The sequence below is a fragment of the Cynoglossus semilaevis genome, chromosome 2 (genome assembly GCF_000523025.1).
Source record: "Cynoglossus semilaevis isolate Cse_v1.0 chromosome 2, Cse_v1.0, whole genome shotgun sequence".
Taxonomy (NCBI): Eukaryota; Metazoa; Chordata; class Actinopteri; order Pleuronectiformes; family Cynoglossidae; genus Cynoglossus; species Cynoglossus semilaevis.
Genome location: NC_024308.1, coordinates 2,285,358 through 2,300,232, shown reverse-complemented (window position 1 = coordinate 2,300,232; position 14,875 = coordinate 2,285,358). Strand labels below are relative to the sequence as shown.

Sequence of the window (14,875 nt, the reverse complement as noted above, 5' to 3'; positions counted from 1 at the left end):
CTTCAGGCTTCCTCAGGGCCCAGTAGTAGGACGCGAAGGCCCCAGCCAGGGTGCACTGCCCCAGGGCGATGGTGAAGTTGACCAACCAGAGGAACACAAACAGGTTGCAGAGATGAAGTACCAGGATGTAGCGGTGGTATATACTCTCGCCGCCATAGAAGGCGAACATGCACTGAGAGCCAGGACACACTTTGGTGACGTTGGTCTGACTGAAGGTCTGAGACAGAAGAAAACAGAAAGTAATATCGAACAACTGTTGATTTTAAATGTTTGGTTCATGACTCGAGTCTTGAATCAAATGCAGTGCAGCAAAAGACAGTTACATACGCACTAACCTTTGGGTTGCACGTGTGGTCGACGTATGTACATTTGTCATCAACTGCCGTGACCTTATAGACCGCGTTACCAGACGACGATAAGAAACTGAGGACAGAAGAGTTGAGGAAACACACGGTGACGCTCACAGCACGCGGCCAGTTTAAACTTCAATCTTTACACGTCAGGTTCAACTGAGCTGCGTGACCTCACGATAACAACTTCAGTCAGAAGGATACACTGCTGTCATGGCACAGTAAGCGATGCAGATGGCCAGAAGCAGAAAGGTGAAGATAGGGTAGAAAAGAGTGGACATGATGTGGCCGATGGCCCTGGAAACAGAAAGAAAATATAATAATAGTGAAAAAGAAAATTAAAAAAAATCTCATTTCTAAAGAGCACAGCCGTCACAGATTCTTACTTGCTTCCCTCCTTCAGTAATGCAACAGCCATCTGCAGCCTTTTTCTCAGAAATATCAGAATTATCACAATTATGGCCTCGGTGATTGAAAGTAAAATCACTGAAAGACAGAAAGCAGAATGATGTCATACAATGAGAAGTACTGGAGTATATATGGTACTGGAATTGTTCAGTACAGAAAACAAAGAGCCTCGTCTTTAAATAATAACTGATTCGCTGTTAAGCTCAACACTGTTATTCTGTGACTGAAAATAACAGCGAGAGCAGACGACAACATACTGAAGATGAGCCACGTCTGGCTGAGGTGAAGGTAGACGCTGGGGTCCGTCTGAAAGCCAATGTCAGAGATGGTCACGTTAGCTCCTGGTTTTCCAGTTAGAGAACTGTACTCCCAGTAGCAGTACCAGATACCTGTAGGAGGAGGAGACACATGTACTGTATATTTTGTATGTATACAGGTGTTAATGTCCAAATGTTTTGGTGTTTTATAGTTTCTACAGTGTTGTTTTGTTTTGTTAAAACAAAACTGTAAAATAAAAAATATATATATTTAGGAAAAGTCAGGAGGCCACAGTTTATGTATTATAACAACAACAAAAAAATCATACGACATTGTCAGGGAGTTCTGGTGCTAATCATGATTATTTACATTAGCAAATACTCGTGATTAATCGTGGTTCATCGTGTTCTCACCATAGCCGATAGACACGATGAGCCCGAGCACAATGAAGGACAGCAGCACGCAGGCGGTGAAACGCAGCAGCAGGATGAAGAGCAGACTGATGCCCATGGCTATCACCAGACCACTGCAGAAACACCAACACATCAGTGCCATCAAAGTCATACACAGTTAAAAATTTGAAATTATAAAATAACAGACACTACGATCAAATGTGTGACGTTATTGCTGTTGTGGTACGTTTCTCCTTTTAAAAAAACAACCCACGGTGACACTTACATGAGGATCCAACGCCAGGAACTTGCGTAATCCTCAACGATCTTCATGCCTGTTTGTTTGGCACTCAGCAGTTTGGAAATAACTCTGCGGTCGAGAAAGGAGGCGAGAACGTGGGAAACAGAAGAGGTAACAAAAAGGTGATTTATCAGAAAGACACACAGAGAGAGAGAGAAAGTGACAGGTTTGTGTTAACAGTGTTAACAGTTCTTTGATAGAGTTTTTAGAAAAAAAAAAATCTTAAGAGTTGATTTATCTTTAATGCTGTCGCTGCAAAGCAAAGATAAATACAGCTGAACAGAAACACACAGGCCTAAAAGACTAGTATGGATGTAACTAGTAATAAAGCTGGTTACTTCATATATTTCAGGATAGTATCAACTAAAAAAAAGCACATGGTTATGTATGGTTAGTGCCACAAACTCATGTACGTAACGTGTTGACGTCAGTGAAAACCTGAAGAAGAAGTAACAAAGCCAAGACAAACAAATGGTTCCAAAAAAATAATCAGCTAATAAATCTGCCCTAAAACCGCAGAACTTAAAGTTATTAAGAAACAAAACAATCTCTTACAAAGTTGTAATTTAGCTGCCCTCAAATAACTAAATAAATAAATTTGATTTTTAATTTACGTTAAGTTAAATTTATATTAAGTGCAGTAAAGTGTTCGATACCAAATTGGCCACCAGGGGGCAGTGAATGACTTTAATTTAAAAAAAGGCCGCGTAGTGTGTTGTTTAAGGGGAGAAGCAGTAGATGTAACAAACATCTATATCTTCTGCTTAATCTGAGGTCATCTGGGGATCAGAAGCCAATCCCGCCGGCCATTGGTCAGATTACAACCTGGACACGTCATCAACGTCACCTGACCATTACTGCTTTGGATATAGAGAGAAATAACACTTCTAATTAAACCATTTTAAATCGGAAATAAATAATTAATTTCAGATAATCGAGTACCTGAAGAAAAACCCAAGCACACAGGGAGAATATCTGCCAAAGGGGAAGCAAGGGAACCAACCACTCCCCCACCGTGTGGCCTACAGTAAACATGTCTTTAGTTACAAGTCAAGCTAAGATGTTAGTCTTTAAAAAAAAGAAGCTAAAAGCTGCAGTGGTAAAAGACATGACACAAAATTTCAGGGACCTTTCTGATCCTTGGAGAACGGCAGATACTCGGCTACAGAGAGAAGAACATTGAAGCACGTTATACTTCATGTCGCCGAGAGCAGGAAATGATTTTAGATCGCACGTCTAAAATCTAAAATCTAAAATGATTTCTGGTCGTCGTCTCAGTTCATTCACATTTGCGGTTAGTTCTAGCAGCTCGACTGCTGAAGCTACATGTTGTTCATGCAGTTCACATGCACGTGACACAGGATGTGGTTGGTCACATCCCTGGGTCCACTTGTCCTACCCTGTTTTATTTGTCTCTTTAGGTGCAGAGTCGGCAGACCTATTGACAGTTTCATTAAACACGTATTTTAATAAAGAAAAAAAAACATGCGTTACTTGTTTACTTATTTCTACGTCATGAATGACGGACTTACTTGGCAGCATCTTTGAGGTCGCTTACACTTCTCTGGTTGTTGTCAATGTCTTTATAGTGGGTCTGATTGGCTACAGTCACAATTCCGTTTCTTGTAACAAAATCAGGGAAGCACCGTTGGAAGACTGGAAGACATTATTAAAAGTGTGTTCTTCAATCCTTCAGGCCAAAAAAAATTGACAAAAAACACGAGGAGATTTGTTCCGAGGATTTCAGAGGTACTTACAAGGTCTGCTCGGCACAATCATCGGTGGACAGTCTTCATTTTGTATGACTTCTGACACCGTCTGAGAGGGAGATACAGACAGGTAATGACTAGCTGTAGCTTTATAAATAACCAGTCTTTCATTTCAGTTCCCGCTGCAGCAAAACCAGGATTTGGAACTCATCCCGTGTCATGTACAGCAGCCCATGTTGACGTAGGCTGTAGAGAAATGGATGATTCAGAGCTAACAGTTTGACTGAGTTGTGAGGTTCTCCCACATACCAGCTTCACCGTCTTTATAGACCACCAGGTCTACGTCACTGACACTGACTTGCTGCCAGCCAAAAAAAAAAAAAAAAAACAACAGAACCAGACTGTGATATGCATCAGCAGCATATGACAAATCTCTCTCTCAGTCTCTTACTCTCAAAAACAGAATTTAAATTCATTTATTTCATTTATTTTTCACTGATTATTCAAACTATTTAAGTCTCAGTTGTTGTTGTTGTTTTTCAGGGCCGAATTGGACGGTTCAGGTGAGTGGATTTGGCCCGCGGGCCACCAGTTGATCATCACTACTCCACAATAATGACGTGGTTTTCATATGGCTATTCTGTCGCTAATTAAAAAAACAAAACAAATTTTAAACAGCTGTATCATCTGTAAATTGGACGGTTCAGGTGAGTGGATTTGGCCCGCGGGCCACCAGTTGATCATCACTACTCAACAATAATGATGTTCTTTTCATATGGCTATTCTGTCACTAATTAAAAAAACTTTTACTCTAAATTTTAAACAGCTGTATCATCTGTAACACTGTTTTTTGATTCTGTTCATGACTCATGACGTCACATTTATATTTCTGGAACTTTTCAAGGTTAAATTCCTTGAGATAAAATATTCACTAACATAATGCTATGCAAAATTGATTGCATATTAATTGAATTTACATGACCAAGACCAAAATGATTAGCCATCCCTCGCATTACTTCCGACTGTGAAACCCTGTTTGCAGAATTGCTGGTAATAAGCCCAGTTTTTGGTATTCCATGCATCCATGATAGTAGCAAATCTGTCAGGGCACTTGGAGACACAGAGCTGAAAAAAAAAGCAGGATAAATCTTAATGAGAAAGTCTATCAGTGTTAAATAACCGAGCATTTGTGGGTTTGAAAGAGTTGAAAAGCAGCAAAATACAAAGTGCAAAATCAAAGGGTTTCACTCAGTTGCTTACTTGGGTTGTAGGGCACTGGAGGGTAATTAAAACTGCAGGACTGGCACATTTGAACATGTTGAAGTAGAATAATATGGCTTTGTTTCTAGGGAGACAAACCACGAGGACAAGGACACAAGTCAAAATACGAGCAGCAGCAGCAGCAGCAGCACACGCTGAAAATGCTAATGCTATAATTAATCACTAACTATCTTTGTGGTCAGAGCCCAGGGCACGTGGAAAGATAACAAGAAAAAAAACGGAGACAAATTAAAGAAGGTAATCATCACTCCACCCTGCGATGATTTAGGTGGCAGATTATTTTTACACTTACGCATTGGGAGTGTTTGCCTGGCCGCAGAACTGACCCAGGCTGTCAGTTGGGTAGACGACCTTCCTGGGATCGCCGTGGACCCAGGCTGAACATAAGAGGAGAAGGTCGGTCAGTTAGAATACACAGAATTTACTGCATGGCAACAAGTGAGTCGTGTACAGACATGAAATGGAAGAGAAAAAAAATAGTTTTAATTTCCTGACTTCATTAGGCCAACGACAGGTCTCTGTGTGATAAAGGACATAAAGTCACCTTCACAATTAACCAGATACGGGAAACAAAAAAAACACAATTCAGTTTAATTTGTTCTGTTGTGTGTTTCTCCAGATAATTGTGGTCGTGACGTTGACGCCAAGCAAACGTTTGTGTATTTGACTGGTTTTCTCAACCTGAACAACAACAACACGGTGTCACGGTTCTTTAACTGTCTCTGAATAAATGGTCGCGCGACAAAGTAAGACGGCACACCGAGGGTATTGTACAAAGTTTTTTGACACAACTGGGATGATGAAGCCCAAAATTATGCACAGGCAGCTCCTCAGCTGATAACAGTCACGTCATTGTTTATTTGAGGCCACGTTCATTGTCGCGGCTCCTGCTATTTCTTTTTTAAATTATTGGAAAACTCCCGTCTTTTTCTTGCCCAGATAGAGACGTGACCACAATGACAACGGTCTCATAAGTGGCAGCACCGTGGCGCCGGCACTGGGACAGTATTTCCCCTGGACGGAGGCATACGCTTCTAATGAAAGGACATCTGTGGTCGGATTAGTTAGGAGAAAAGGCAAAAAGGTAAAAGAAAAAGGAAACGGGATAAATTTACCCGACGACGCGGCCTTCGTGACCAGCCAATGAAAAAGAGCCTGATGGGAAACTATCACATTTAAATGCAACTGGGACAAAAAAAAAAAAAACGTTTCAAGACGCAACTTCAGTGATGAGACACCAGCTGCACGCTGCAGTGAGGCTCCCTGAACCGCGCTGCCCCATCTCACCCCCCCCCCACACACACCCACACCCACACACACTTTGACAGCAGCACATTTACCAAATGACCCGTCGTAAAAACATGTCAATTATATTGGACAGTAACACAGAAAGGGCACAGTATTCATTTATTCCAACAGTTATTCAACCGTGTTGACTTGAAAACAAAGTGAGCAATTCACGCTTCCGCTCCGTCACCAGACCTCACCACGACCGCCGTGCGTATCCGCGTTCATGCGTCTGTGCTCGCGTCACTACGAGACCCGGTGTGGGCAAAGTGTCAGACTCACCCACGGTTCCCAGAGCGATGTAGCCGAGGATGACAATGACGAAGATCATGCAGCAAACAGCATCAGTGCAGCTCCTGGAAGTGGAAACGTGTGAGGACAAATGAGCAAAGTGTGAAGAAGCAAAAAAAGTACAGGAGGAAAAGCTGCTCATTATTATTATTATTATTATTATTTAACATGGCTGCTGCGTTCTGTGCTCAAAATTCAAATAATGAGAAAATATATTCAGTTATGTATTTACTGGGGGGAAAAAACACACACCAAACCCAGTGAATGATGGGACTGTTTTGGCTGCAGATTAATGTATAAATCAGCTGGAACATTGAAAGATGTCTGGATTTTACATTTACTAACAGGCTTCAAAAGACATCATCTTCATACTGTCTTTCACTGTTGAAGAGCTGCAGCGACTTTCTAATGAGACCTCAACCCCGCACTCCCACAATTAACTGCCCCACATGCAGAGAGGCAGCTTTTTCTACTGCCTCTCTGCGTCTAACAAGCCTCATTCTTCTCCTTCCCACACACGGAGGAGACGTCCGTCCGGCCCCTTCTTGTCTCTCTCTCTTTCACAACATTCCAGACTTGGACAACTCAGTCTTTACCCCCTTTTTACTCTGAGACCATGTTACTCCAGTGTGTATGTAATGTATATGGGACCGATTCACCCGACAACTAAGACTGTACGAGGACTGTGGAGGAGTTAGGAGCAGGTCCTGAGGACGGTGAGGTTCTTATTGTCATGATTCACTCTGCAAACTGTGAAAAAACAACACTGATTTTGTGTTAACTTTTATTGTTAACATTAACTACGTATTATAAAATGTTTTGTTGTCCTATGAGAGGCCTGGTTTTTCGACTCCTGCTGGTGTTGCCAACCACTTTTCAGGTTATTTATTGCAGGGGAGAAAGCTTGTAAATATATATATATAAAAAATCAGGGCATAAATTAAGGTTTAGCGTAATGTTTCTGGAAGTGTCGAGCCTTAAAGATCACAGAAACAGTAACGTTGTACCTGTCCACCCACCCACCCACCCTTATAGTACAGGGGCTTTAAACTGCCATTGCAAAAGCATAAGGATTTATACCGTGCAGAAACAGAGAGTTCTGGCTGCTTCTTTTTAATCAGTAGAAAGTAAATTAACACTAAAAACACGAGCTCAACCATATATAATTTGAATACGCTTCGTCTCAGTTTCACAGCAGTTATTATTGACCTGCACGGAGAATATCAGCGAATAAATCTATAAACAACTGCATGCTTCGTGGAGCCTCAGGTTGAGCACCACACGTCTTAATTTTAATCTAAATATTACAACAACTCCCTCATTGTTGGTGACACACAGACTGCAGGTTGATGGAACAGGAAAACAAAACAACAACTCCAGCTCCAATCTGAATAAAAAATAATGAATGCTTCCATTTTGTTTTTTGTTTTTTTTAATAATAAGTAGAAAAAAACCAAGGCAGTTTGTCCTTGTGAGGACAACCACCGTTTTCTACTGTCAGAATAAATAAAAAAGTAGGCAGGCAGCCTGCCACACCAGCAGCGATGCTGCTGACATTGTGCAAAAATATTAAAGAGAGAAACACAGTATAACTTTGTTTCATTCAAAAAAAAAAGAGAGAGAGAAGAAGTGCTGTCAACGGGCGTATGGTGACGGCTGCTTTCTTTTGTCTTCAAATGCCACTCCGGCGTAGAGAGCGGTTGAATAAGCGATCTTTAGGTCGGTGCTCAGAGGGACACCGACTGGTGGGCTTCAGTCCACCACAGACCCTGCATCTCCTCCTCCTCCTGTTTTTGTGTCACTACGTTTCTGTAGCTTCGTCTCAGACTCTCCGACGCTTCACCGAGATACAGTGCGAGCAAAACACTGCAGTGCTAATGCAACATTCCGGCTGATTCCAGCACACGGCGGCAAAGAGAGTTGAAGAGATGATGGAGGGTAAAAATAAACTGTTTTCCTCTCTTACTTCAGTGGAGTAGGACCTGCAGACTGCAAGTTGGATTCCAACCGGCAGAATCGACACTGACTTTGACTTGGCGTCACGCCCAGATCTCTGAACACGTGCTCGCAGAGTTACCACACAAACGCCGGGACCAAACTCATCGTCCTGCATCGCCGGCGTCCTGGGCTGGAAGCCCCTTCAAGGTATTCCAAAACCCTTTGTGTCAGTCTTGTATTTATCTGCAAGCCCGACACTTTGTAGGAGCAGCGCTGACACAGATGGCAGCAGCGCCACGGAATCGCGTGGGCGCCATAGAATCTGTTGTTCTGCCAGACTGTGGCCCTGCTCCGAATAGACATTTACAGGAAAGGATATTTAAAGATCCACAACTACAAACAAGGGGGTTATATTTTACACTCTCAGGGACTAAAGTAAGCATTTTCTGCATCAAACACAAGCTGTTTTAAAGTGTCACACACACACGGAAGAAGCCTTTGCTAAAACTGTGAGTGTGGATTTTTACAAACATGAATCCAATTCAACGTCTACAAGGTTTTGTGTAAAAATATTATTATTTTAAGATAAATCTAACGTGACATTCTTTAGGAAAATTTCCAATTTAAAAACCACAAAATCTACTATTTATTTTTTTACATCAATATGCTAACTCCTTCAATGCTAATCCAAACTAGCCCTACCTTTCTTCTTCTTTGAGTTTTTAACGGCAGAAACTCATCATTTCCGTTGCATTACTGACACCTACTGTCACATCTTTTCACTGGTAAAGATTCTCAACCTCAACATTAAAATGTGGGAGAAAAAAAAAAACAACAGACAAATGCAGAAATCCCTGCAACTCAAGTCAGCACCACATTCTACTGTGTGATCCTAAGAAAATGAACTGACGACATTTATTATGTATGACTTTTGAGATGTTTGGAATTCTCTTTCATAGCTTCTACAGAGATTTTGTCAGATCCTACTGTTACTTTTTTTTTTTTTTTAACCATCTTAGTCATTTTGAAGTAACGCACGTCTACTTGTCCAGGCTTGAGCTCAGCGCTCAGCACAGGATTACCTAAAGTTACTTCATTTAGGCTTTGAAATTGGAGGCAAAGCAAGATGACCACGGAGTCAGTTCACTCCCTGTTCTCATTAAGGGAAAAGCCTTGGAGCCAGAGAAACATCAAAGTATTCTTGGTGCCTTCACACTGCTGTAGCAGGGAAGTGGGTTAGAGAGTGTGGGATAAAGAGGCACAGGAGGACTGAAACATGCCTTCACAGCAGCCTGCCCCACTGACGGCGAACAAAGACGCAGATAAGAGCTACACCTCCTCCACAAAATTATTAAATCATAATGAAGCTCACGCCGACACCCGCAGGGGAGGGTTTTGTGGAAAAATAGCAGAATCGTGCTAATCATTCTGATGGATTTTGGCGTTACCTAAATATAAAGGTAGAGACATTTAAAATGTTACACACATTTTTGAAAGAGAATCCTGCGGCTAATGGTTCAGAAGGATCACACGTGTGACATATCAATCTCGTTTGATTGTAGATCTGATTGTGCGCTCCTCGCACTTTGAAGAATCGCATCAAAATGAACAACACAAACACACGGAGACACAGCTCCGATACAGTCTCAAACCACGTGAGATCAAGGAATAATAAATGTGAGGTTTGTATCTAGATCAGCACTAGAATCAAATCTTTTTCTCTGCTCTTATTCTACAAACCTCCCCCCGAAAATAACTCCAGTCAAAATCCACTTTTTTTTTTCTGGGCAGAGCTGTGTTTAGACGTATATAAGTGTCCGTACGACGCAGGTCTGTGACCGCAGCGCCACGGGAGATTAAAAAAGAGTTAAGACCAACATACAACACCTCCGACGTGTGAGATATACATCTGTTCTGGGTCCATGTGACTAACGTGGTTCTACTCTGTGCCAAGTCCGGCCCTCGGCTTGACTTACGGTCTTATTGGTCTGTGTAGTGAAGTGGAGCGAGAGCTGCCTCCAACTTTATTAACCCAACCTGACAAATGATCAGTGCCTCGGCGTCAGAGGATTATACAAAGAGTATAATTAATGTGCACGTGTGTACAAAGGTCAAACAGTTCCATCATCCTGATTAATAACATCTTTTTTCTTTAATCTTCTTTCAAATACAAAGTATAAAAATTTATTTACTGTATTCAGTATTTTCTGTTTTTTTTGTTTCAGTGTATGCAGTACCTGTTTTGTATGGGTCCTCTGAAGTTTGGGTCGAACTCATGGGGTTCACCTACAAGCAAAGAGAAATACAGATTATTAAAATCAAAACGACCAACGACCAACGTCTGGTTTATCAATGATTTTTTTCTTCATTATTACGCAAACAGAAATTGGACAAAAAGTGCAATTCATCCTGCGTTGGTGCAATATTTATTTGCATTACTTTTCTTTTACACCTTATGAGACTTAGTTGCTGCAACACAGTGTGATATCAATCACGTCCAATCTAATCTAATCTAATCTAATCTAATCTAATTTAAAAATAGAAGCGTATCTAAAAATTCACAACCAACATTATGTAACGCTGACACACACACACACACACCAAGTGTCACCAAGTTAACCTGCTGGGTCAGCCAAATGGCCAGAGCAAACTGGGTCATCTCACAGTGCAGCGCTGAGGAGAAGAAGATGATTAAAAATAATGTTCCATACGGGGAAATACAATAAATCATTTTAATAACTCCAATAACTAACAGCTTATCTAGGACACGGTAAGGACTGGCCATTTGACCCGGCTGGGTAAAAGCTAAAGCACAGGGGGCAAACAAACAAACACACAAACAAACAAACGCCATCGTTTACCCCAGGGACTCATCGTGTTTACGTGTGACATGGTGCACGGATCTGATCCATCGTTCTGCATCCACGCTGTCCCCGGTGGAAACTACGGCCGACACAGTTCTGGGGGGAGGTATTAATCATCGCACATGTAGCCGTAACATGTTCAGCTGTAGGGGGAGCTAAAGATAAGGATTCAATCAGCTGTTGATAAATGAATATAATCTTCAGGTTCAGGTGTGAAGAAGTGGGAGGAGCTACGACAAATCTAACAGTGAGTTTGCTCCCGTCTTCATCCCTGATGCTAAAACACCAAACTGCGGACATCGTCGACCTACTTTAATAAACTACCCATGAGGCCAATGGGACTCAAGAACCACAGCAGGAAAACACACTGAAAAACTGTTCACGTCGCTGAATCTAAAAATGTTTCACAGTACGTAGTACGAGTACTGTATATTTGAATGAAGTATCGGGTATCAGCATCAGCATCGATGTCAGTGCTTACTTAACCCACCACGGAAGGGCGGGATTCAAACCTACAGTCCTCTCACCACTGGGCCACATGCTGCCAAAAAACTTAGTCATTGTCCTGACTTTGCGATAACCCAACCAGGAACACAGTTATCGTAAATCTATATCGGTGTCAATTAGGAGCCGGAGAAACCCTTAAATAAAAAAAACACCTCTATTTTTCAGTGCGACTGATTCAGCAGCTGCCTCAGACACAGCCAACTATGCCTCACTGACTGAGGGACTTAATTACTTCTACTGATGATTGTCTGCTAGTGGGGAGAAAAAAAAACAAAAAAAAATCATAGGTGCTGTGACAAAGAAAAATTAAAAAAAAGAAAACTCTCTGCAGCCAATTTCCAGCCTGAAGACATGATATTAAAACCTAGGACGATTCATACATTCAGTTCATTCTTATTTATAGACGACTCCTCAGCCGTGTGCACTTCAACATCCACACACACACACACACACACAGAGCCCGTGCTCTGACAGCTGATTGTGCTTGCCTTCACAATTTCCTCCTCCGTGTCCGAGGTGCTCTGAACCATTTGCCTGCTGTTGTTTCTCCACTGCAGCAATAGAGTTCTGAAGGATAGAGATGCCAAGAGCAAAATAATGTGGAGGAAGGCGGCTAACACCCAGGAGGAGTCCTCAAGCAGCAAAGTCAGCAGCAAACATTGCCAGGGCCAGACACTAATATACGACCCGGTCGCTCGTCACAGTTCAGTTACTGTTCGTTCTCACAGCCAGCGGTCAATTAAGACGTGATTACACATGAAGATCCATACTGTACGTAGGAGGCCGCCCTCTGGACTCAAGACTGGAATATTAGCGATGTTCGCAAGTGATTGGTTCAATATGAACAAATCTTTTATATGACTCGGGAGTCACAAGTCATGAAAGATTCGTTCATATTAAACTCACAAATCAGTCACTGAATCACTCGTTCTTTCGTCACGTGACACCCGACATAAATTATTTATTTATAAAATCATAATTAGTGGTTTTTCAGCTTATATCAACAAAAACACAGCCATCTTTACAACGCCCACAATAGGGCTACAGCGCCACCTGTTGTAAAATGAATAAAATGATTCGTTCAAGATTCGTTCATTTTACTTTAAAAAAAGAGTCGGTCTTCCCAACACTATAGAAAAATATACTTAGAGCTGCTGAACTGAACATATGATGGTAATGTATGTTGAAGTTATTTTTGAGGATTTTCATCAATTTCCAAAGACTTCGATCTATTCGTCATCATTGAAAGTCACTCGTTCGGATCCTGTTAAGAGTTAAAATAAGGAGGATTTTATTGCGGTGGTGTTTGAATATTTTGACGTCAGACCAGCTGCTTACTCCAGTGTTTGTATGGAACCGACACTGAATATATCGAAAGCCATTCAACATAAGTTGTTTCCAGCAGGCGTATGCAATATCTGGCCCGTGAGCCAATTGTGGCACTTTCACTTTTATGTGACACACTATTTCCTCCTTAATGTTCTGTGAAGTGCTTGTGGGGCTCCGGCTATGACACACGGCGGAAGGAAGAGTCGGAGGACGGCTTTTAGAAAACAAGAGTAAGCAAAAAGTCCCCTCTTTAAAAACTTTAACAAGTACGACTGTACGTAGCAAAAATAAATGCAGAAAGAAATGGCCATGTTTACCTGTATTTTAAAACAATTTAAGTTGGATTTATGTAGTAAATTTGAGGGCTGTCAAAATTAGCGGCATTAATTAATTTTTGATGAATTTTTTATGCACACTGTATATCCAATATTTCCACAGTCCATCCACTTACTGCTGCTCAAATACATCCAGGAATGCTAATTTGTCAAAATTAATTAATCGCGCCTCATTACTGTCACAATAACTAATAATTAACTGTGAGTAATCCACGGCTATTGATCAGTTTTGGGTTGTTTTTTTTTTTTTGACAGATCTTATAAATAAGTTAACTTTTTAGTTTCACATTTAGAACGTTTGCCAAGTCTTCAACTCTGCAGGATGAACAGACAGTTCAAGTGAGTCCACTGGTCTTTGAGGAATATTTCATAGCAGTGAATGAAAGCCTGGTGCAGGATCAAAGTGATAAAAAAAAATAAAAAAAACCAGGCCGGTCCGTATGGCGAACGCTCGCTGAATCACACTGACATCTCGGAGAGCGAGTGGTGAGAGGACAGATTGTGGTGCAGTGAGTGTCAGTGTCAGGGACAGGAGCCGTTTTCAGAATCGCGTCACTTGTTTCCTGATCAGCCTGGAGTCGGCCAAAAAAAAAAAAAAAAGTGTTTTTTTTTTAGAGGAAACCAACACATCCACATGGTTAAACCTCCACAGTAGTAAACTACTGTATAAACACCATTCAAGCGTGAGGACATAAAATATAACGGTACACGGACGTGATTTAATTTTGCTAAATGTAGTTGACAACATTACTGGTGTGTCTGTACTTCACACCAGGTACTCACCAAGACACAGGAGAACTGCATACCTCTTCATTGTACCACCAAGACAGATTTTGCTTATTTGAGATAAGATATATTTAGCCTTGGCTGATGTCCCTCGGTGCAGGCAGCACGTTAGCCTCCACAACGCTACGTCAGGTTTTTCTGGCCCCGAACAACAGATTTGACTGAAGGTTTAAGAGGGAGAGGCAGGAATCATCAGTGATCCCAGGCCACCAGCAGGCGCTGCATTTGATGACGGCTATTTGGACTGCACTGCAGTCTGCCAGAGCGAGAGAGAGATGAGGCTGGTGGACCTGATGTGCGCTGCTGGCAGTAGTCAGGTTGAATGGGGTCTGTTGTCGACAGCGTTTGGAAAAAGCCTGGCAGGCATGTTACACCGGAGCAGCTAGTGTTGCTGTAAACTCTGATGACTGCTATGGATGTCTCCACTACTGATGTGAGGGGGGAGGGGGGGGGGGGAGGGCTGAAGGACTCAGTGAGAACATATTTATCTGAAGGCACTGAGACCCTGATGATGTGAAGTTCTACTGTAGCATCAGCATCAGGGTTACTTAGACCAGTGTTTCCCAACCTTTTTTGAGACACGGCACATACTGTATATACAACATATAACAAAAATCTCACAAAAAGTATATGTAATGAAATATAATAATTTTCTAATTTTTTTAAAATTTACTAAAAATGTACTCCTGTTTATTTTTTTTTAAATTTACTAAAAATGTACTCCTGTTTTTAAATTTACCAAAAATGTACTCCTGTTTAGTTGAAAACAACGCTGATATACTGGCAGGAATTGAAGAAAGACAAAGATCTTTTTTTTTTTAATTTATATATATGTATAT

The 14,875-nt window shown here is 41.5% G+C and overlaps 1 protein-coding gene across 1 annotated transcript in view; it reads right to left on the bottom strand.

Annotated features, from left to right (window-relative positions):
- slc44a5b (solute carrier family 44 member 5b) overlaps positions 1 to 14,875 on the bottom strand; it is a 27,884-nt gene that overhangs the window by 4,530 nt on the left and 8,479 nt on the right. The window contains 15 exon segments of the mRNA XM_008330736.3: positions 1 to 3; positions 5 to 217; positions 336 to 423; positions 555 to 647; positions 737 to 836; positions 1,016 to 1,147; positions 1,430 to 1,542; positions 1,695 to 1,778; positions 3,242 to 3,365; positions 3,467 to 3,527; positions 4,430 to 4,543; positions 4,679 to 4,763; positions 4,992 to 5,076; positions 6,269 to 6,342; positions 10,453 to 10,501. The exon segment at positions 1 to 3 is cut by the window's left edge and continues 47 nt beyond it. Of these exon segments, the coding sequence (XP_008328958.1) occupies positions 1 to 3; positions 5 to 217; positions 336 to 423; positions 555 to 647; positions 737 to 836; positions 1,016 to 1,147; positions 1,430 to 1,542; positions 1,695 to 1,778; positions 3,242 to 3,365; positions 3,467 to 3,527; positions 4,430 to 4,543; positions 4,679 to 4,763; positions 4,992 to 5,076; positions 6,269 to 6,342; positions 10,453 to 10,501 (1,418 nt within the window).